General features: G+C 42.1%; 1 protein-coding gene across 1 annotated transcript in view; it reads right to left on the bottom strand.

The window, feature by feature from the left end:
- kif6 (kinesin family member 6) overlaps positions 1-14,170 on the bottom strand; it is a 77,874-nt gene extending 63,704 nt beyond the window's left edge. The window contains exons 1-7 of the mRNA XM_086146843.1: positions 14,111-14,170; positions 12,555-12,664; positions 6,673-6,747; positions 5,988-6,135; positions 5,440-5,549; positions 3,683-3,812; positions 1,848-2,054 (exon numbers count right to left, since the gene is read on the bottom strand). Of these exons, the coding sequence (XP_086002969.1) occupies positions 1,848-2,054; positions 3,683-3,812; positions 5,440-5,549; positions 5,988-6,135; positions 6,673-6,747; positions 12,555-12,664; positions 14,111-14,170 (840 nt within the window). The remainder of the gene's footprint in view (positions 1-1,847; positions 2,055-3,682; positions 3,813-5,439; positions 5,550-5,987; positions 6,136-6,672; positions 6,748-12,554; positions 12,665-14,110) is intronic.
- Between the last annotated feature and the right edge of the window lie 10,879 nt (positions 14,171-25,049).

Below are 25,049 nucleotides of genomic sequence, written 5' to 3'. Positions count from 1 at the left end.
CTAGCATCTTTCAACATATTTCCTTCTCTATCCTTAATCACCCGGACCTGTTGTACATCCTTTCTATGTTTATCTCTCTGTTTCGCCAACCATTATAGATCATTCTCACCCTCCTTACAGTCCACCGAGCAATCAAGTCATTGTACGCCCTTTGCCTTTGCTACCTCTATCTTTACGTTATATCTCCCTGTGCTCCTGTCTGTTCTCTTCAGTCCTCCAAGTCTCCTTATCTACTTTCCATCCAGATGACACACCAAGTACTCTCCTACCTGTCTCCCTGATAACAGTAGCTGTGTTTGTCCAATCATCTGGAAGTTCTCCCTGACCACCCAGAGCCTTTCTCAACCCCTTGCTGAAAACCATACAACACTCCTCCCTTTTCAGCTTCCACCACTTTGTCCTCTGCTCTGCCTTTGTTCTCTTGTTCTTCCTTGTTACCAGTCATCCTACAAACAACCAGCCTATGCTGTGTGGCTACACTCTCACCTACAACTACTCTGATCTCTTTCAGGTTACTTTGACTGTAGTCTACCTCCGTGCTACTACCTCTGCCCTTATAAGTTACCCTATGCTTCTGTCTTCTCTGGAAAAAAGTGTTCACTACAGCAATTTCCATCATTTTTGCAAAGTCTACCATTATCTTTCTTTATCTCTGCGTTCCTATCCTGTATACCAAATCTGCCCATCCATTCTTCAACCCTTCTACCCTTCTATTGCCTGCACCAACATGTCCGTTGAAGTCTAAGCCAATTACCACTCTCTCATCTCTGAGGATATTCTGCATCTCTTCATCTAGCTCATTCCAGAGCTTCTCCTTCTCCTAAAATTCACATCCAACCTTTTGGGCATAGCCACTAGCAACACTGAGCATAACACTTTCAATTTCCAATTTCAGACTCATAGATCTATCGGACATTCTTTTCACCTCCAGAACATTCCTAACAAACTCATCCTTCAAGATATCTCCTACTCCATTTCTCTTCTTGTCAGTACCATGATAGTACAACTTAAAGCCTGCTCCTAAGCTTCCAGCCTTACTACCTTTCTACCCGATCTCCTGGACACACAGTATATCCACCTTCTGCATCATGTCGACCAACTCTACATTTTCCTCCCATTGTTCCGACATTCAAAGTCCCAACTCTCAGTCTCATACTCTTGCCTTTACTCTTCTCTCTCTGCTTCCAAACACGCCTTCCTCCTCTCCTTCTTTGACCTACAGTAGCCCAGTTTCCATTGGTGCCCTGTAGGTCATTGGTATCAATGGCGGTCACTATTAACCCGGGCCTCGACCGATCCGATTTGATCTGATTGTTATGATTGATTTGCATGTTAGGTTTTGCACCGGATGCCCTTCCTGACACAACCCTCTGCACTTATACGGGCTTGGGACCGGCTCAGGGAGACACTGGCCCGTGCCCCTGCCCCCGAGGCTGGCTCAGGGAGACACCGGCCCGTGCCGCACTAAGGCTGCATTACTATGCAATAGAACACTATCAGCCAGAGAGAGAGAATATGAAGTTAGTTGATTTGAGAGAGGAGAATACAGAGAATAGGATTAGATGGAGAAGGTTGATTTCCTGTGGTAACCCCTGAAGAGAAAAGCTGAAAGGAAAAGAAGAACAGTGACATATTCTGGTGAAGATTAGACTATTCTTTCTATGTCTAGAAACTATATTAAAACTAACACAACAAAATAGCACACACTAGATGACAATACTGTGCATGCAACACAAAATTGTTATCTGAAAAATATATGCACTTAATTTTTTAAGAACAAGTTTTGTTGTAAAATTGACTGTACAAAACATGATTTTAAAGAAAACAGAACAGTCAGAAATGGCAACCTGCTCTAAGTAGTGGAGAGAGAGGTTGATGTATTTGGCTTCATTGAGGAGCCGCCCATCTAATCTGGTCTTGCTAATGCGATCAGATCCAGCCAGATCCACTAGGTGGAGTTTAGAGCACAGCAGCGTTGTGGAGCCCATCTCATGTCTGCATAAGTGCACAGTGAAAATACAGTGGGAACGTGTGGATGCCTGGTTCATGGGAGTCTAGAGATGACAGAATTGAGAAAAGTAAAATTTTATGAAATCTTCCAAACCTTGACTCTGTGGATGCAACAGTTGACTGTGGATGAAAACTGAGAAAAACATGTTCATCTTTATCCTTTTTTTTGTCTTTTTGCAGCTGATCTGAAGTTGAAATCTTTACCATATGACACTAAACAGCAGTAGACACATGCCAGTGGCTTTACAAATGGCTTATTTTTCATATTATAACAAGGTAGTTGAGACAGCCATGATCAGATACTTGTCTTTTACTTCCACTATAGTGTCCAGTCAGCAGGGGCACCAGAAGTTTTAAGGTTTGAGTATCAATATCAGTATTTTTTTCTTGAAGCTACAGGATTGTCTCCTGTTATTGTTTTGTTTTTTGCAATTGTTTTAGTGAAGCCTATTTTCTGTCCATTTCATTCTCCAGTGCCAATTTAATGCTTTTGTTTATATAATGAATGCAGTTTTCTGATACCCCTCAAAACCCAAAACAGACTCCATTGAAAAACAAAGAAATGTACAATGGGAATATACGCACTGCTCAAGTACATATACTTCATCATTAAGGTTCATGGTAAGAATGCAGATATTCCCCAAAAGGAATAAATAATGTATACAAAATCTAAAAAATGTTTTAAATATATCGATATATCTACACACACACACACACACGCACGTACGTACGCACGCACGCACGCACACGCGCACGCGCGCACATGCACATGGAATGGACAGCAGGAATCATAATATTTTATAAGGGTTCTTTTATGAGTACAATCACTATTTTACAAACAGGGCATATTTCCCTGTAGGATTCAGGATTGGCAGGGTCTATCAATTTAATACCTGGCTTATCTTATACATTATTAAGGATAATTATAGGATTTTTTTGAATCAAAACTAACCAGTCATTAATTTTGGAGATCCCATTTGTCATAAGAATATAGAGTTCTTGATTTTATGTGACAAACATATGTCTTTTACATATAGTGTACATGTGTTTCCAACTTGTATAACCACCACCATATAGTGAAGCGATACCTTCAATAGATGAGAATACATCTTAGTCATAGTACATGACTAAAATTTTAAATCAGTGGATGAACATGTAACAGCATCTAGAATGTCCTGTAAATGTAATTCATCTGTTTTTACTTATCTGTCAAAGGCCTGTCAAAATGTTAATTTACTGATAGAACTGCTTGCCATTCATGTAAGCTGAATTGGATTACGTTCAAAAATGTGCTGCAGGAAGGGGAACAAGCCAGTATTTACAAACAATAACAATGCAATATTGTTGATCCTTTAACATCAGACCCAGGGATTATACTAGCAAGGAACAAGGGTGCACTCTTTAGCAGCACACATATTTAATGTAATGTGACTGGATTTACTGAATTGGAATAAAACATTTTGACAACATATTTATTTTGTTTTAAGGATCTACCTGCAAACTTTACTTTGATTTCCTGAACATGTTACTGACTGCCTTCATACAGTGAAAGAAAACAAAAATATCTCCTGTCTGATATCCATCATGGCATGCTTTATTGTGTGAATCAAAATTAAAAATCACTAAATTTCTGTATGTAGGCTGCCCTAAAGAGTATTCCACTTATTCTTACCTCTGCAATAATGCGATTTGTATCTCCCAAAAAAAGCAGATTCAGAGCCTCCTCTTCATTTGCTGAGTGTTGCATTGACAGATTTTTAAGATGGATGTTCTGGTCTTGATCTTCCATGATCATTACTCTTCTGAAAATAATGAATGATAATTTAAAAAATAATAATAAGCAATAACTTCTTAAATTATGAAGTAATATTATATAATACTAATTACTTAAATTGTTTGTTTTTTTAAAGGGCAGCTATACATACATTGTTATAGTGCAATTCTTCAAATACAACATTCATCAAGATGTAGTATAGTCTCAAGATACTCCAAGCCACAGAATTTATTAACTGTTGATGAGGTGTGATAGCAGTTGGACATTTGTCTGTCCAAAAACAGCCAATTTGGATGAAACATTATCATCAAACTTTATGACCTGAGATGTCAAGCATGGCTGAGTCAAGAAAAGATGCTTGTGCAATTTCCAAATGTGAGATCTTATGCTAATTTATATAACAGTACTCCTGAGAATAACCTACCAAACCTTGCTTTGATAGATCTAACATATTTTTAAAATATAGAATATGGTAGGAATCTCAATTAAATATATAACACATTTAAAATGCATGTTATTAATAAAAATAAAACTACTAGAAATATGTTGTAATGATAATCTTTAAATATGTTTATAGGATGTAAGAGGCAGAGTCTGCTTTTGGCACAGCATTTGGAGGTGGTGTTAGCTGATTGAATGTCAAGATCTGACAATAAAACAGCTGAGCTTTAAAGGTCATCATGCATAGTTTGCATAGTTTTTACTTCAAGAATTACCAGACACCTATCACAGAGCAACCAAGCATTGAAGAGCAGATTCCCTTACTTGACTTAAGGAAAAGTTTCAGAAAGTCAGTCAGTCAGGGTAGTTTCCCGCAATGAGAAAAGTGGTCATGCCCATAATGTATATGTAGTACACACAGATCCCTGCCCTACATAGGACTGCCTTGGTTTCATGTTCACATTAAATGCAACAGATTGTGAATGAGTAATGGTTACTGGCTTTCTACACCTTGTAAATGGGTAAGGGTTTTATGAACTAAGTTTACTTAATCATAGTAACAGCACACCTGTAATTTAGAGGAAGGTATGCGGAGGGGAGGAAATGTAAGGCAAGAGAACAAGATCAGGATAAGAAATAGTACAGTCAGTGAGAAGGAAAAGCAGACCAATAGTGCCATAGCTTCTCTGAGAATAATTTTGTGGGCAAAGCATGGTTAGCAATGGTCACTGCCTATTTCAAGTAGACTATGATTTGTCTACAAAAATAAAGGCCGTTAGCAGCAGTGGGAACAAGATACAGAAATGTCTCTATATGATCCTCTGTCTCTCCTGTCTAATGGCAGTCTGCCATCAAGTTAACCATGCATTACGGTCTCATAATCTCATTTTGTCTTATGGGAGTTGGTAAATACTACTGTCTGCATTTGGCCAAGTAGACTTATTCAGGAATACAATTCAGCTCAACCAAAAATTGTTATATAAAGTATTAGAACTATCAGGGATATTTTTTTCTTCAACCAGACAAAATAAGTACTAATTATATCATTATCAAGATTGGTTACACTGTGATTTGGGTCTGTTGTTTTGTTTATTTGTATGTATGAAAAAAATAACACTTAAATTATTTTAGAATTTATTCAGCAGACAAAAATACCCTATAGAGTGCCTTCCAAGCAAGTCTAATTACCAGTAGAGAAAAATTTTACTACTAACGGTAGGTCCTCTAATCGGGATACTTCATGTCGGGAATCTAGAAGGTCATATCCAATCTCGTTGTAAATCTCCATGTAGGAGATGTGGATGGTAAACTTTGTAGCGCTGTCCTGCTGAGCAAAAAGAAAAGTAGAAAATACCTAGATTTGTTAGGAAATTAATTTTACAAAGATTTGTTTAAAATACTTAGTAATGACACATACAACTTGAAGGTTATACCTATACATGAATAAATGCATACAAAATTACTCAACTAAATACAAAGTCTGACAGGTTTTCTTTCAAGAAAAAAAACCTCATTTAACTCTTTTAAGGTTTCATCTATTCTTCTATCTGATTAAAAATTCTAGAATATTCAAAATAGTTATTTTTCAAATGTTAAACAAGAGACTTCTTCAATAGATATTCAATTCTTAATCTCAATATCAAAGGAAGCATATTTGTACATTAAATTATACAGAGCACTGGATCTGGAGCAACATTGTGATATTTGAGATCCGACAAATGTTATTTTTTGCGTTATACACAGTCAAAAATAATTTGCTGACCTGAGTAAATCGCTCATAGAGGTATGACAGTGTACGAGGAATGAGTCCACGATCATGGTAGCGCTCTGCTCCTCCTGTTATGGTAAATGTTTTTCCACTGCCTGTCTGGCCATAGGCAAATATGGTGCCATTGTAGCCAGCCAGGACACTGTTAACACACACAGACAGACAGACAGACAGAAAGACAGACAAGACAGACAGACAGACAGATGTACTAAACACCACAGTAAAAAACAATATCTACTATTTCAGTTCAGTTCTACTACTCTCAGGGTATAGGGCACAAATGAGCAAAGTCACTTTACAACCACAATCTTAAGAGTACAACATTTTTTGTTGTTCCCTGACACCTGTATGATTGATTACTCCGATGACCTGTTGTTATAACCCTGAAATAAATGACCTGCTCCCACTTATATTTCATTTTTGTGTTGTGGCACCGATAAGTTTACTGGCAATGAAGGACTCTACCATCTGTCTGGCCAGCCCGACCCACTTGATGGTTTATGTATGTAAAGCAAAAAATCTCTTTTTTCAAGTAAAAGACAACAAAGCTTTACTGACTTCCTGTCAGTTAGTCTAGATAAAACCCTGCTAGCCCAAATGATGAACAGGATTGTTAATTCTTAAAGACTGTGTGTGTAAGAGTGTATGGGTGCATGCGTGTGTGCAAGACGGATTTTACCTCTCTGCAACTGGTTTGGCAATGTTTTCAAATATTTCTTCTTGCTTAACTGCTTGATCAAACACCTTTCGAAAACTGGAAAAAACAAAAACAGATTATCAACAACAGATATTTCATTATATCACTATCCATCCATCTACTGCCGCTTATCCTGAACTCAAGGTTGCAGGGATGCTGGAGCCTATCCCAGCTGTCATCAGGCGAGAGACTGCCACAAAGACAGACAACATTCACCCACTCATATTGGGGGCAATTTTCCCAATTTTTTCCAATTATGCATGTCTTTGGAATGTGGGGGGAAACCAGAGAACCCGGAGGAAACCCACACAGAGACAGGAGGGAACATGCACATTCCACACAGAAAGGTCCCCTCGTTAGAACTGAATCAGGGTCCTTTGTGCTGCGTCACTGTGTCCCCACACCACAGACGAATTCAACATTAATGCCTTAATGCAGTTACCCAGACCAGTTCAAATTAATTGAAAAAAGCAATCTATTAATAGGATTGAAAAGAATCTTGACCCGCTGTTTTCAAATGTAGCAGTTTATTCTTCTGAACAAAGAGGGAAATGCAAGTCCTGCAAATTTTAAGCTTTACTTCACCCCAAACAAGAAATCTTTAATTCTGACGATTAAAAGCCATTCATGCTACAAACCAAAAAGATTGTCAATTGTAGAAATTTAATTTCTATAGAAGAACATGGAAGCAATCATGGTTTCCAAAAAACCTGTCTACTGCTACAGTGGGGCAAAAAAGTATTTAGTCAGCTACCACTTGTTCAAGTTCTCCCACTTAAAAAGACGAGAGGCCTGTTTCATCATAGGTAAACTTCAACTATGAGAGGCAGAATGGGAGAAAAAAAATCCAAAATATCACATTGTTTAATTTCTAAAGAATTTATTTGCAAATCATAATGGAAAATAAGTATTTGGTCAACAACAAAAGTTCATCACAATACTTTGTTATATACCCTTTGTTGACAATGACAGAGGTCAAAGGTTTTCTGTAAGTCTTCATAAGATTTTCACACACTGTTACTCGTATTATGGCCCATTCTTCCATGAAGATCTCCTCTAGAACAGTGATGCTTTGGGGCTGTCGCTGGGCAACATAGACATCAACTCTGGAGACTGGCTAGGCCACTCTAGGACCTTGAAATGCTTCTTATGAAGCCACTCCTTCGTTGCCCGGGCAGGGTGTTTGGGATCATTGTCATGCTGAAAGACCCAGCCACACTTCATGTTCCATGCTCTTGCTGATAAAAGGAGGTTTTCACTCAAAATCTCAAGATACATGGCCCCAATCTTTCTTTACTTTGCACGGATCAGTCATCCTGGTCCCTTTGCAGAAAAACCAGCCCCAAAGCATGATGTTTCCACCACCATGATTCGCAGTAGGTATGGCATTATTTGGATGCAAGTAGGCATTCTTTCGCCTCCAAACACGACAAGTTGTTTTTTACCGAAAAGTTCTATTCTGGTTTAATCTGACCATAGGACATTCTCCCAATCTTCTTCTTTTTCTTCTTCTCTTTCCAGCTTTTCCCTTCAGGGGTCACCAAAGCAAATCAACCTTCTCCATCTAACACTATTCTCTGTATCCTCCTCTCTCCCATCAATTACATTCATATGCTCTCTCACTACATCCATAAATCTTCTCTTTGGTCTTCCTCGGGACCTCCTGCTTGGCAGCTCCAATTCCAGCATCTGTTTACCAATATATTCACTATCCCTCCACTGTACATGACCAAAGCATCTTAGTCTGGCTTCTCGGACCTTCACACCAAAATATCTAACATGTGCTGTTCCTCTGATAGACTCATTTCTGATCCTATCCATCCTAGACACTCCCAAAGAGAACCTTAGAATCTTCATCTCTGCGACCTCTAGCTCTGCCTCCTGTCTTTTCGTCATTGGAACTGTTTCTAGGCCATACAGCATTGCTGGTCTTACCACTGTCTCGTACACCGTTTCTTTCATTCTGGCTGATAGTCTTCTATCACAGAGTACCCCAAACACTTTTCTCCACCCATACCAACCTAATTGGACCCGTCTCTTCACCTCTTTTCACACTCTCCGTTGCTCTGGACTGTTGACCCTGAGTACCTGAAATCCTCCAACTTCTTGATCTCCACTCCCACACATGTACTCTGTCTTGCTGCGACTAACCTTCATTCCTCTCTTTTCCAGAGCTTACCTCCACCTTTCTAGATTTTCGTCAACCTGTTCTCTGCTCTCACTACAGAAACCAATGTCATCTGCAAACATCATGGTCCATGGAGATTCCTGTCTTACCTCATCTGTCTATCACCATTGCAAACAAGAAGGGGCTCAGAGGTGATCCCAGATGGAGTCCCTCCTACACCTTGAACTTCTCTGTTACCCCCCACAGCACACCGCACCAGTGTCTCACAGCTAGCATACATGTCCTGCACCAGTCTAACATACTTCTCTGCCACTCCAGATTTACTCATACAATACCAGAGTTCCTCTCTGGGCTCCCGGTCATATGCTTTTTCAAGGTCTAAAAAAACACAATACAGCTCCCTCTGACCTTCTCTGTACTTCTCTATTAGCATTCTCAAAGCAAATACTGCATCTGTAGTACTCTTTCTAGGCATGAAGCCATACTGCTGTTCAAAAATGCTGACTTCTGTTCACAGTCTAGTTTCCACCACTCTTTCCCATTACTTCATTGTATGGCTCATTAACTTATCCCTCTGTAGTTGCTGCAATTCTGCACATCCCCCTTATTCACCATCACACTTTGTCTCCATTCTTCAGGCATCTTCTCACTCTCTGTGATCCTGTTGAATAATCTAGTCAGAATATCAACCGCTGCCACTCCTAGACACCTCCACAAGTAAATAATTAGGACCAACTGCCTTTCCACTCTTCATCCTCTTCAATGCCTTCCTCACTTCACATTTACTTATCTCTGCTACTTTGTGGTCTATAAAAGTCACCTCTTGTACCCTTGCCTCTCTTTCATTTTCCACATTCATCAGCTCTTCAAAGTACCCTTTCCATCTTCCCATCACCCTTCTAGCATCTGTCAATACATTTCCCTCTCTATCCTTAATCACCCGGACCTGTTGTATATCCTTTCCATCTTTTTCTGTTTCACCAACCTGTATAAATCAATCTCTCCCTCCTTACTGTCCAACTGAGCATGCAAGTCATCATACACCTTTTGTTTTGTCTTTGCTACCTCTATCTTTACCTTACACTGTATCTCGTTGTACTCCTTTCTGTTCTCTTCAGTCCTCTCAGTATCCCACTTAATCTTTGTCAACTGCCTTCTCTGTAAATACTCCAGCACTTCCTCACTCCACTAGCAAGTCTCCTTATCTACTATCTGTCCAGATGATACACCAGGTAATCTCCTGTCTCCCTGATAACATTTGCTGTAGGTGTCCAATCATTTGGAAGCTCTCCCTGAACACCCAGAGCCTTTCTCAACTCCTCCCTGAAAACCATACAACGCTCCTCCCTTTTCAGCTTCCGATATTCCACCACTTTGTCCTCTGCTCTGCCTTTGTTCTCTTGTTCTTCCTTGTTACCAGTCATCCTAGAAACCACCATCCTATGCTGTCTGGCTACGCTCTCATCTACAACTACTTTGAGGGTTACTGATCTCTTCTAGGTTACCTTGTCTGTACAAGATGCAGTCAACCTGCGTGCTTCTACCTCCGCTCTTATAAGTTACACTATGCTCCTGTCTTTTCTGGAAAAGTGTTCTCTAAAGCCATTTCCATCCATTTTGCAAAATCGACCACCATCTATCTCTCTGCACTCCTATCCTGGATACCATATGCCCCTCATTTCTTCATCCCCTCTATTGCCTACGCCAACATGTCCATTGAAGTCTACACCAATTATCACTCTCTCATTTCTGGGAATATTCTGCATCACTTCATCTAACTCATTCCAGAACTTCTCCTTCTCTTCAAACTCACATCCCACCTTTTGGGCATAGCCACTAACAACATTGAGCATCACACTTTCAATTTCCAGTTTCAGACTCATAGGTCTATCTGACATTCTTATCACCTCCAGAACATTCCAAACAAACTCCTCCTTCCAAATAACTCCTACTCCATTTCTCTTCCTGTCAGTACCATAATAGTACAACTTAAAGCCTGCTCCTAAGCTTCTAGCCTTCTACCTTTCCACCTGGTCTCCTGGACACACAGTATATCCACTCTCCTTCTCTGTATCATGTCTACCAACTCTCTACCTTTTCCTGTCATAGTCTCGATATTCAAAGTCCCAACTATTAGTCCCAGACTGTTGCCTTTCCTCTTCTCTCTTTCTTTCCATTGGTTCCCTGTAGGTCATTGGTACCAATGGCGTTCATAGTTAACCCAGGCCTCAATGGATCCGGTATGATCTGGTTATTAAAAGTTTTACACCGAATGCCCTTCCTGACGCAACCCTCTGCATTTATCTGGGCCTGGGATCGGCTTCGGGAGACACTGGTCCGTGCCCCCCGAGGCTAACTCACGGAGACAATGGACGCGGCGCCCTGAGGCTGCATTTCTCCCAATCCTCTTCTGAATCATCCAAATGCTCTCTAGCAATCTTCAGACAGGCCTGGACATGTAGTGGCTTGAGAAGGGGGACACATCTGGCACGGGAGGATTTGAGTCCCAGGTGGCATAGTGTGTTACTGATTGTAGCCTTTGTTACTTTGGTCCCAGCTCTCTGCAGGTCATTCACTAGGTCCCCCTGTGTTGTTCTGGGATTTTTGTTCACCATTTTTGTGATCATTTTAACCTCATGGGTTGAGAGCTTGTGTGGAGCCTCAGATCGAGGGAGATTATCAGTGGCCTTGCATGTCTTCCATTGCTCCCACGGTTGATTTCTTCCCACCAGGCTGCTTACCTATTGCAGATTCAATTCTTCCACGCCTGGTGCAGATCTAGTTTTGTTTTTGGTGTCCTTTGACAGGTCTTTGGTCTTTGCCATAGAGGAATTTGGAGTCTAACTGTTTGATGTTGTGGATAGGTGTCTTTTATACAGATAACCAGTTCAAACAGTGCCATTAATACAGGTAACATTTAGAGGACAGAGGAACCTCTTAAAGAAGTAGTTACAGGTCTGTGAGAGTCAGAAATCTTGCTTGTTGTGAGTGACCAAATGCTTATTTTACAGAGGAATTTATGAATAAATCATTAAAAATCCTACAATGTGAATTCCTGGATTCTTTACCCCCAGTCTCTCTCATAGTTGAAGTGTACCTTTGATGAAAATTACAGACCTCTCATCTTTTTAAGTAGGAGAACTTGCACAATTGGTGGCTGACTAAATACTTTTTTGTCCCACTATATGTGACTCCTTTACTTTGAATTTGGGGTTTTGAAGTGAGATGTGAACTCTGCAGCCTGCAGCCAACTTGGTCTGCATTAGAAAGAGATGCGTAAAATTTGTGCCAAAACTGGAGGCTAAATTTTCCTATACATCCCTTGAGCACTTAAATACTGGTGGGCAATGCACCTTCATGCTTTGGTCATTGTTCTCCCACTACTCTGAGGTTACCGCACTCTTAAATCTTATCAAAATTCATGTAAAATAAGAGATATCCTGCAATTTTCAGCTTTAAACGCCAAAAAAAGAAATGTTTGATTCTGATGATTGAACTGTTCATGCAACTATAAGTTAACAAGACAAAATTACAATATGTATTTCAAAGTTATGTATCACTGTATTTAACAGCGATAGACCTAAGTTGTAAACATAGAGATGGTATTAAGAGTCCTGCGTGTATCAACTTTCTCTGCGCTGAACTCAGTGTAAGTCAGCTACAACTTCAAAGCTCAATTCAGACAGTATCATGGTTCCTTGTACATAGTCAGCTTGAACTGTTACAAATAATTTACCTGAACTTAAAGAATTTTCTTTTGTTGTTCACAAAACCCTCAGCCATGTTCCTGGACACCTCAAACTTCAGTGAAGCATTTGTCAGTTCATCACTGTCCACAGAGTACACCTGAGGGAGCAAAAGACAACAGTAAAGTCCAACAGGAAGAAAGCAAGGCAAGTCCAGTTTGTAGATTAACCATTGAAAACTGTTTAGTAACCAAAAAGTTGTACATCTACCTACTCCCTATTACAGTCAGTCATGTGGTACCATATTTTAATCTTCAATTTAACAAGAAGACAAAACACCCTTCAGTGTAAAATATTGGTTCTTGAGGGATACATTCAATCAGCAATCAAGGTATTTATTACAAGAATCTTTGAATGCAAGTTGGGCTTACTAATCAAAAAACTGTCTCGGGTAGGTACAAAAAAACTATACAAGATTAAATTTCTAATTATTAAAGACAAAGTTAATGCTCGGTCAGGTAGAATCTAACAAGACACTGACTTTGTTAATGTGGACAGGCCCTCCTTTTATTTGAAAAAATTAATATGTTCCGGCCTACAATAGTGTTGAAATTTAACGCCCCCTTGATTTCAGGACTAAATGTTCAGACAGTCTGTGATGCCCTTCCAGCAGAATTACATCTTGAACATCACTTTCTAGTTGTACAATCATCTCAGAATTTCAAAAACAAATCTCTAAAATCCCGAAAACAGCTTTGCTCGTTTAAATGTGTAAGATATTTAGACTTCAAATGAAAGTAATTGAGAGATTCTCAGAGATATTCATTTATTCCTCAGTCAATTAATTAGAGAGGGCATTACTGATACAAACATACCATTTCTTAAAATAATGACTTTGCTTATTTAAGACTAGATTAACGTTAAGAATATGCATTTAAACTAACCAATACTTAAAAATGTAGAAGATGTATGCCAACATTTGTCATCAGTCCAAGTTCAAAGTCCAACACAAAGTCTTACATGGTTTAAGTGTGTTTCAAATATATTTGGAGAAACAAACAATAGTTAACCTAACTTAAACTGACTTCAGTAAGTGAAACTACCAAGTCCAATTCAATGTCTTCAACAGTCTGAATTGTTCAGGGATGTCCTGAATAATTCAGAAGGAATGTATTTTGACTTTTATGTCAAAATAAGTAAGCTTTCATCGTTCCTTCCATCTATTCCTTTCAGGGGTCTCAACAGCGAATCGTCTACTTCCATTTAACTTTATTTTACATACTCAACAACCTGAACAAACCTGTTTAAATACAATGAAACCGCCTTAATTAAAAGCTAAAAGGACTGTATTAAAATTATATTAAAAATGGCGTAAAGTTAAATAAAGTGATGGTGAAGTTACATTTTTTCACACCCTGTGCGACAGATTTTCGGATTACGCAAGGATTCCACTAGTAATCTATGTTGATGTCGGCGAAGGCCTCCTATTACAAACGTACACAAGTACTATCACGCTAACATGAAATTACTCTTCATCTCGCTAACATGAACTTACACTTCATTACTTCATGCTTTGTGTTTGACTTCTCGCTATCTGTCAACTTACCGCCACATTGTGTTCTGTAGGCTTGATTCGAGCAAATATCTGTATCGCTTGTTTTACCATTTTGTTGAGTTCAACTGTGCAGCTCACTAAGCGCCTCCTGATAACAGTAAAGTAGCTGCTGAGTTTGCTAGCTTGCTAGGGCGTTTACCGTGTCGTTTGTAGTATGTGGTTGCTAAGTAACGTTCTTCAAAGATCGTATATGATTTCAAGATACTCCTTGGAGTACAGCAGTCGTTCCATATAGTTGTATTTGACTGTTTGCAGTATCATTCATGCCTGACTACGAAATAAAACGTTGAATTATTGGTTTGTCTATTTTTCCAAATTATCTATCTGTCTGGCTGGGTGGGGCAGCGTCTTTTGTAACGATGTCTGTTAAAGCACAGTAAAATTTTACCAAGCTCTCTGGTACTCAGCAGGTAAATGGCTCTGTGTGTGTGTGTGTGTGTGTGTGTGTGTGTGTGTGTGTGTGTGTGTTTGAGCGCGCGTGTCCAAAGTAGCCGTAAGAGGAGCACCGGCCACTGAAGTCAAGGCCACTGACCAATCCTGAGCCGCTTGTGACTACCAATCCGAAATGTGTTTTGATCGTTTTATTCGGGGCGGGGCAGAAAATGAAAATGCAGTATATGTATTATTCATTTTAGTTGTGAGTCAAAATATGCCGCCACATTCCGAAAATGAATAAGCCTTATGCTAATACATTTACATTTTTAAATTTGAAATTACTAATTGTAAGAATTATAATAATTTACAAATAAAAAATTGTAAATTTCTAATTGATCACAATTTGCTGGTTTATGTTTTGAAAATTAAATCCTTAATGCATTTTGCATTTTAATTTTGGATTAATTCAAAGAATGAGCATTCTGGAATAAGAAAATGAAAATGCAGTTTGTTTTTTTATTAATCATTTTAGATAAGATCCACTTTATTGATCCCCATCGGGGAATTCTTTTGTCACAGTATCGTAACAGTTATAAGTTCCAATAAATATCAATATAAATATTAATAGACAGGCAGATGGCAAGAAAAAAGAAAAAGACATCTACAAATAAACAACAGGGAGAACAACATCAAGGATAAGAATGAACAGATGAAAGAAAGAAAAAAGACAGTAAGACAGTAAACGACAACATAGACAGAATGACAATAGCGATGACAAGAATAAAATAAATGAACAAAAATAGGCAGAAGTGGGCTGAGACCAACCTGGATACATTTAAGACAACAGAGGGAGGGCATGGCACTTGAATAGGTGAGGTAGTGAATGGGGTGAGGTAGTGAAGTTGTGGTAGCGGAGATCCACCTCCAGTTTTGTACTGTCCAGACTGCTGTTATACAGTCTGATGGCTGTGGGCAGAAAGGAGCGTCTAAAGCGTTCAGTTCCATTGGCTGAAAGGGGTGCCCCTCAGCCACAGCTCATCGTGCAGGGGGTGGGAAGGATTGTCCAGGATAGCTCCCAGTTTGTCCCTCACCCTCCCCACTGCCACCAATTGGAGATGGTCCAGGTTCAGTCCCACCACCATGTGGGCTTTCCTCACTAGCTTGTTGAGCCCATTGACCTCACCAGTCCTGGCACTGCCCCACCAGCACACTACAGCAAAGAAGAGGCTACCATAGACTGGTAGGTCTTGAGGAGCCCGCTACAGACACCAAACAACCTTGGACTCCTCAGGAAGAACATCCTGCTTTCACTTTTCCTGTGGAGGGCATCTGTGTGATGTAACCAGTCCAGTTTATTGTTAATGTGGACCAAAAGGTACTTGTATGAGTCCACTACCACCTGGATGGTAATTGGAATATGTCTCCTCCAATTCTTCCTAAAGTACACTACCACCTCCTTGGTCTTGGAGATGTTGAGTAGAAAAAGAACACACGTTGCACAGAATTTATTGTTCAAGTTGAGCATATAAGCTCAACTTGAGCACCCAAAACTTGCTATGAAAAGTGCTATGAGTGAGAGTGCGAGAGTGGGGGCAGAAGATGGCTCATCAGCAGATAACATGGTAACGAACACAGGAACGGAACAGTCTACGAGTTTGATGATCAGCATACCTGGGGCTCCGCCAGCTACAGCAGGACACAGGCTCCAGAACTGCGTATGTGGCTGGACAAAGATTACTTCCACCCTCGCCCTGAAGATACACCAGGGCAAGAGAGGGTGCCTAAAGAAGGGTCAACAGGGATATCGCATCGACAGCTACTTTTTGAGAAGCAGGCCGGGTCAGTCGACTGAAGTCCAGCAACAGGACACACACCACAGTCTGCAGGACATGAATGCCCCTGTCCCAGAGAAGGAAGAGCTAGGCACAAGAGAGGAACCCGGAACCAACACAGCACGTCCATCAGCAGAGAAGAAGTCCCGGGGCGAAGGCCATTAGTCAAGTGGCCAAAGTCCTGCGACAAGTCGCTGTGGAAGGAGATCAACACTGATCTCCGCAACATCCTAGAGGGGATGAAAAGCACCACCATGAAGAAGTTGGAGATAATGGGCGGGCTGATCCATGCCAATGAAGCGGAACGATTCGGTGTGGTCAAAAGCAAACAATCAACTAGAACAGTTCCTACCAAGTCCAGAAGGCAGACGGAAATAGACCGCCTAGTCAAGGAGAGGAGGCAGCTGAAGAAACAATGGCGGAAGACCACAGAGGAGAAGGAGGGAATAAACCTGCTGCAGGAAGAGATTCGGAGTAGGCTTACAACACTGAGGAGAGCTGAAAACCTACGCAAGAGACGCAGAAGGAAGGAGCAAACAAGATCACGCTTCTACAAAGACCCCTTCCTCTTTGTGAAGACTCTCCTCACAAAGGAGAAGAGTGGAAGTCTCTCAGTGTCAAAGGCTGACCTGGAAAAACATCTGGAAAAGACCTGCACAGATGACCGTCACCATAAAGGGGTTCCACTCCCTACTGACAAGCCATCAGTCAACCCACCAGAGCACGAGCTAGATATTAGCCCACCCAGATGGAGCGAAGTGGACAAAATTGTGCGTAGAGCAAGAGCCGCGTCGGCTCCAGGTCCCAACGGAATACCATACAGACTCTATAAAAACGCACCAGATGTCCTGCGATTTCTCTGGAGGCTGATGAGTCATGTGGCAAAAGAGTGAGATGCTGACGTCCTGGAGGAGAGCTGGAGGGATCCATATCCCCAAGGAAAAGGATTCACCCGGAAATAAGCCAGTTTCGCCAGATCAGCCTTCTAAATGTGGAGGGAAAAATTTTCTTCATCGTGGTCTCTCACAGACTGGAAGGATTCCTGAGGGAAAACAACCTGATTGACACATCAATCCAGAAAGCAGGCATCTCAGGCTTCTCTGGGTGTGTGGAGCATTCTTGTGTCATCTGGCATCAGATACAGGTTGCCAAGAAAGAGGGAACAGATCTTCATGTGGTGTTCTTGGATCTTGCGAACGCCTTTGGCTCAGTTCCTCACAACCTCCTGTGGACAGCCTTCAACTACTTCAGCATCCCACCAGCTCTTACAACCCTTGTCAAGGCCTACTTCCAGGACATTAAGCTCTGTGTGACAACAGCAGACTATACCACAGCATGGCAACAGCTTGAGGTGGGAATCATGGCCACTGTACCATCTCCCCCTGGCCTTCACCCTGGCCATGGAGGTCATCACAGGGGCCTCATGGTGGGTGGTTGGCGGACAGCGAATAAGACCTGGACTGAGGCTGCAACCGGTCAGAGCCTACATGGATGACCTCACAATACCCACCACAACCAAGGCTTGTACAGTACGGCTGTTCCAAGATAACATCAAGTCAAGTCCAGGAGCATTTCCATTGTCAAATGGGAGCTGTTAGATCACCGCTTCTGCATTGGCGAGGAACCCATTCCAACGGTCTCTGAGAGGCCTGTGAAGAGTCTACCAATGAAGAGTCATTGGTATGATGCCTCCCACAAGAATAAAGAGCAAATTGAACAGGTCAGGAAGAAGGTTGCCAGCGGCCAGGAGAACATTGACACAACCCTGCTTACGGGCAAGCTAAAGCTGTGGTGCTTGCAGTATGGACTACTCCCTCGCCTCCTGTGGCCACTAAACCTCAATGAAGTTCTGCTCTCAAAGGTAGAAAAGCTGGAGAGACTGGTCAACTCATATGCAAGGAAGTGGCTTGGTCTTCCCAGGTGCTTCAGCAGTATTGGGCTCTATAGCAAAGGGATGCCACACCTGCCCATTTCCAGTCTGGCAGAGGAGTACAAGTGCGCCAAAGTCAGATTGGAGATGATGCTATTCGATTCGAGCGACCCATTCGTAGCCCAAGCAGCCCCCATCCTGGCAACTGGGAGGAAGTGGACCCCGCTGATTGAAACTGAACAGGCAACGCAACACAGGCGACACAGGGGCATCGTGGGCCGAGTTCAGGAGGGGAGGAGTGGACTTGGGCTTGGGGCCAGTACACCAGCCTGGAGCAAGGCCAATCCAGCCAAGAGACGCAACCTGGTGGTCCAGGAAGTTCTCTGGGAAGAGGAAGCAGGAAGGTGCACACAAGCAGTGTCACAGGCGAAGCAAGGGCAGTGGGTGACATAGGCAGAAGATCTCCTGGAAAGATCTGTGGGAGATGGAGGCCTTCAGGGCGAGCTTTACCATCAGGTTGGCCTATGTTGTCCTGCTTCTCCTGCAAATCTAAACCGGTGGTATGGTGAAGACCCTACCTGCCCTCTATATTCAACACTGAAGCACATCCTAGTAGGATGCAAGACCAGCCTCACCCAAGGCCGTTATACCTGGCGGCACAACCAGGTACTAACATGTCTTGCAGCGGTGCTGGAAACTCGCTGGACTAGCATGAACGCCCTTCTTTCCCCCGTCATCCTGTTGGCACGCAACTCCATTTGTGCGGGAGGGGCAAGCCAGCCTCGCCACCATGAGAGCTGACCTTGGGCAACTGGGCAAACTGCACGGGACTGGAAGCTGCTGGCAGACCTGGACAAGAAACTTTGCTTCCCAGCTGAGATCGCATCCATCAACCTGCGACCAGACCTCATTCTGTGGTCATCCTCACTCAGGCTCGTCTACATCATAGAGCTCACAGTGCCCTGGGAGGGTGCAGTGGAGGAGGCCTATGAACGGAAGAAGCTGAGGTATGCTGAACTCGTGGATGCTCAGCAACAAGGCTGGAATGCGGAGGTTCATCTAGTGGAAGTAGGCTGCAGAGGTTTCCTAGCCACTTCAACATCTAGGCTACTCAGGGAGATGGGAGTACAAGGACACGCCCACAGACAGGCAGTCAAGGACCTCTTCAGGGCTGCTGAGAATGGGAGCCAGTGGCTGTGGTTGAAGAGAAAAGATACAACTTGGGCCTTCAAGTGGGCTGATGGCATCTAGGGAGTGAACCTGGGACGCTGGGATTCACTGCTGAACCCTCTGGAGATGTTGTGGGCCAATCAGCGAAACATCCATGAAGGAGGGCGCTCACTTGACAACCCGAAGAAAGACATCGCTCACTTGAACCCCACAGTCTGATCGGTGCCTTAGGTATGCTTTTATCGAGGGATATCAACAGCTAGTCCTACACAGAGGACAGATCTCTTTACATCATTACAAACATCTTTTTGTAACATTGACTGATGTTCTTTTTAACTTCATCCAAACTCTTCAATAGCATGTGAATCTCAGGGGAAGGGAAACTGATATTCTTAAAAGGAGTCACTGATATATTGTAGCATATGGAAACCTATTGAGACCATAATTGAAATTAGCAGATATCATTTTCAGGATGTGGCAGCCCATTTTGACTCATAAGGCTGAGAGCAGATGTCAGCATTTGTGAACAGAAGCATGGCTTCATGCCAAGACAGAATACTACAGATGCAGTATTTGATTTGAGAATGGTAATAGAAAAGTACAGAGAAGGCCAGAGGGAGCTGCATTGTGTTTTTGTAGTTTTTTGAGTGCTAGGCAAAACTGCATCCACACCTAAGATGTGAACTGAGGTCGAAGGTTGGATAAGATTTCTTGGTGGATGCCGTGGTGGCGGAAAACCTGCCTCCAGGGGAGTTGACAAGTGGCGGATAATACCAGCAGTGAGTGATTCGCAGATGTATCTCTCCATGGCTTCTCTTTCTTTTATATACAGTGTCTATCATAAGTTTCACCCCCTTGAATATTTTATGCTTTTAGTGCTTTCAAAAAAAATCAATCATGGTCAACAAAATTTGGCTTTTTTAACACAAAAATTTATTGGAAAAACTCTTTAATGTCTTGGTGAAAACAGAGTTCTACAAAGTAATGTCAATGAAATAAAAATATATAAAGGAATATAATTGTTTGCATAATTAATTACCCCCTTTTTAAGTTAATATATAAAGACAGAAGACAGAGAATGCATCCGCAGGGCGGCACTGGCCCGTGTCTCTCCAAGCCTGCCTTGGGGAGAGTTGGTAGTCATGATACAGAGATGGAAAGTGGATATACTGTGTGTCCAGGAGACCAGGTGGAAAGGTAGAAGGCTAGAAGCTTAGGAGCAGGCTTTAAGTTGTACTATTACTGTATGATACTGACAAGAAGAGAAATGGAGTAGGAGTTATGTTGAAGGAGGAGCTTGTTAGGAACATCCTAGAGGTGATAAGAATGTCAGATAGACCTATGAGTCTGAAACTGGAAATTGAAGGTGTGATGCTCAATGTTGTTAGTGGCTATGCCCTGCAGGTGGGATGTGAATATGAAGAGAAGGAGAAGTTCTGGAATGAGTTAGATGAAGTGATGCAGAATATTCCCAGAAATGAGAGAGTGATAATTGGTGTAGACTTCAATGGACATGTTGGTGAAGGCAATAGAGGGGATGAAGAAGGGATGGGCAGATTTGGTATCCAGGATAGGAATGCAGAGGGACAGATGGTGGTAGATTTTGCAAAAAGGATGGAAATGGCTGGAGTGAATACCTTTTTCCAGAAAAGACAGGAACATAGGGTAACTTACAAGAGCGGAGGTAGGAGCACGCAGGTAGACTACATCTTGTATAGACGAAGTAACCTGAAAGAGATCAGTGACTGCAAAGTAGTTGTAGGTGAGAGTGTAGCCAGACAGCATAGGATGGTGGTTTCTAGGATGACTCTTATGACAAAAAACTGAAAATGGAGGGGTGTTGCATGGTTTTCAGGGAGGAGTTGAGAAAGGGTCTGGGTGGTCAGGGTGAGCTTCCAGATGATTGGACAACTACAGCTAGTGTTATCAGGGAGACAGGTAGAAGAGTACTTGGTGTGTCATCTGGAAGGAAAGTAGATAAGGAGACTTGGTGGTGGAATGAGGAAGTGCAGGAGTATATACAGAGAAAGCGGTTAGCAAAGAAGAAGTGGGATACTAAGAGGACTGAAGAGAACAGACAGGAGATGCGGCGAAAGGTAAAGATAGAGGTAGCAAAGGCAAAACAAAGGGCGTACGGTGACTTGTATGCTCGGTTGTATAGTAAGGAGGGTGAGAATGATCTATACAGGTTGGCAAAACAGAGAGATAAAGATGGAAAGGATGTACAACAGGTCCGGGTGATTAAGGACAGAGAGGTAAATGTATTGACAGATGCTAGAAGAGTGATGGGGAGATGGAGAGAGTACTTTGAAGAGCTGATGAATGTGGAAAATGAAAGAGAGGCAAGGGTAGAAGACGTGATTATTGTAGACTACAAAGTAGCAGAGATTGGTAAATGTGAAGTGAGGAACGCATTGAAGAGGATGAAGAGTGGAAAGGCAGTTGGTCCTGATGATATACCTGTGGAGGTGTGGAAGTGTCTAGGAGTGGCAGCGGTTGATATTCTGACTAGACTATTCAACAGGATCTGAGAGAGTGAGAAGATGCCTGAAGAATGGAGACAAAGTGTGATGGTGCCTATTTTTAAGAATAAAGGGGATGTGCAGAATTGTGGCAACTATAGTGGGATAAAGTTGATGAGCCATACAATGAAGTTATGGGAAAGAGTAGTGGAAACTAGACTGAGAGCAGAAGTCAGCATTTGTGAACAGCAGTATGGCTTCATGCCTAGGAAGAGTACTACAGATGCAGTATTTGCGTTGAGAATGCTAATAGAAAAGTACAGAGAAGGCCAGAGGGAGCTGCACTGTGTTTTTGTTGACCTAGAAAAAGCATATGACAGGGTGCCAAGAGAGGAGCTCTGGTATTGTATGAGGAAGTCTGGAGTGGCAGAGAAGTATGTTATGAGTTATAAGTATTATAAGTATGTTATAAGTATGTATGCTAGCTGTGAGACACTGGTACGGTGTGCTGTAGGGGTAACAGAGAAGTTCAAGGTGGAGGTGGGACTCCATCAGGGATCGGCTCTGAGCACCTTCTTGTTCGCAATGGTTATGGATAGGCTGACAGATGAGGTTAGACAGGAATCCCCATGGACCATGATGTTTGCGGATGACATTGTGATCTGTAGTGAAAGCAGAGAAAAGGTAGAGGAAAACCTAGAGAGGTGGAGGTATGCTCTGGAAAGGAGAGGAATGAAAGTTAGTCGCAGCAAGACAGAATATATGTGTGTGAATGAGAGGAACTCGGGTGGAGCGGTGAGGCTACAGGGAGTGGAGATCAAGAAGCTGGAGGATTTCAGGTACTTAGGGTCAACAGTCCAGAGCAATGGAGAGTGTGAACAAGAGGGGAAGAGACGGGCCAAAGCAGGTTGGAATGGGTGGAGAAAAGTGTCAGGGGTACTATGTGATAGAAGACTTTCAGCCAGAATAAAAGGAAAGGCGTACAAGACAGTGGTGAGACCAGCGATGATGTATGGACTAGAAACTGTTACAATGACCAAAAGACAGCAGGCAGAACTAGAGGTTGCAGAGATGAAGATTCTAAGGTTCTCTTTGTGAGTGACCAGGATGGATAGGATCAGGAATGAGTCTATAAGAGGAACAGCACATGTTCGATGTTTTGGAGAGAAGGTCAGAGAAGCCAGACTGAGATGGTTCGGTCATGTACAGAGGAGGGATATTGAATATATTGGTAGTCGGATGCTGGAAGCTGCCAGGCAAGAGGTCTCGAGGAAGACCAAAGAGAAGATTTATGGACGTAGTGAGAGAGAATATGAAGGTAGTTGGTGTGAGAGAGGAGGATACAGAGAATAGGGTTAGATGGAGAAAGTTGACTCGCTGAGGTGACCCCTGAAGGGAAAAGCCGAAAGGAGAAGAAGAAGAATAAGAAGACATGAATCCAGAAGAACACTCCGAGTAACCCAGGGAAAGGGTTATTGAGATGTACAATTCAGGGAATGGATCCAAAAAATTTCCAAGGGATTGAACATCCCCCAGAATTCAGTGAAATCCATTACCAAGAAATGGAAGGAATATGGCACTTGTGTGAACCTGCTTAAATCAGGCCGCCCTTGTGACGGTGCAAGTAGGAGACTTGTGAGAGAAGCAACCAAGACCTCTACGACTACTCTGAAGGAGTTACAGCTTCAGCTGCTTAGATGGGCGAGACTGTGCATATATCAACTGCTGCCTGGGTTCTTAACCGGTCAAAGCTTTATGGAAGAGTGGCAATGAGAAAGCCGCTGTTGAAGAAAAGTCATTTAGATCTCGACTCGAGTCTGCCAAAAAGCACATGGAAGACTCCATGGTCAAGTGGAAGAAGATTCTTTGGTCTGATGAGACCAAAATCAAGCTTTTTGGCCATCAGACAAGACGTCATGTTTGGCAGAAACTAAATACAGCACAACTAAAAACACACCATCCCCACTGTTAAGCATGGTGGTGGTAGCATCATGCAGTGTGGATATTTCTCAGCGGCTGGACCTGGAAGGCTTGTAAAGATAAGAGGGCAGAATGAATACTGCAAAATACACTGAAATCTGGGGGACAATCTTATTCAGTCTGCAAGAGAACTACAGCTTGGGTGAAGATTTATTTTCCAGCAAGACAATCATCTGAACCATACTGCAAAAGCTACACAGAAATGGTTAAAGAAGAACCGGGAAAATGTTCTGGAATGGCCGAGTCAAAGCCCAGACCTCAATCCTATAGAGAATTTGTGGCTGGACTTAAAAAGGGCTGTTCATGCCCGATACCCACACAACCTGACAGTGCTTGAGCGGTTTTGCAAGGAAGAATGGAGCAAAATTGCTGCACAAATTGCTGACTTATCGAGACTTATCCACACTGACTCACTGCTGTGATTGCATCCAAAGGTCCATCCACAAAATACTGACTGGAAGGGGGTGATTAATTATGCAAACAATTATATTCCTTTATATATTTTTATTTCATTGACATTACTTTGTAGAAATCTGTTTTCACTAAGACATTGAAGAGTTTTTTCCAATATTTTTTTGTGTTTAAAAAGCTTAATTCTATTGACCATGATTGATTTATGAAAGCACTAGAAGCACTAAAACATCCAAGGGGGTGAATACTTATTATAGAAACTGTATATTATCATTATAATTACGGCAAGCAGGTACCTGATTTGATTCCATTATAATATTCCATTATACAATATATATTAAAAAGTCAACTGGAAGGTAGCAGTGCCCCTGGGAGAACATTTATGGCGTGATCATAGGGGTGGTGAGGAGGAAGAGAGAGAGCCTTGTGTTTGCTTAAGACTTGCCAGAGCTCATGTTATTCTTTTGGAACAAGGGACAAGTCAACCGGGTCAGCCTCCTGGGGATAGCGGGACCCGGAGTGGTGGATCTGTGCCTTGTACGAGGGGTATCAGTCTATCTAGGGTTTCAGGCTCATCCAAGGGAGCTAGTTTTTCCTTCAAAGAGTCTGAGATGCAGCAGCAAGTGGTCTAAATTCGATGGAAAGTTCAGAAACAGTTCTCTGACCCTGTTTAATTGTCCCAAGATTTCTTTAGTGGGCAGTGTGACCAGAATCCTCACTGAAGGTCTGTTTGAGTTCTTGAATGAATTCCTGAAAGGTGCAGCCAAAACTAGATGGGTTATGGAACAGGGCCTTGGTCCATCTTACGGCATTGCTGGAAAGGAATCCAA

The sequence above is a fragment of the Fistularia commersonii genome, chromosome 1 (genome assembly GCF_037954325.1).
Source record: "Fistularia commersonii isolate RoL2024-O1a breed Wild chromosome 1, RoL_Fcom_v1.0, whole genome shotgun sequence".
NCBI classification, from domain to species: domain Eukaryota; kingdom Metazoa; phylum Chordata; class Actinopteri; order Syngnathiformes; family Fistulariidae; genus Fistularia; species Fistularia commersonii.
This window is presented reverse-complemented; position numbering and strand designations above follow the sequence as displayed.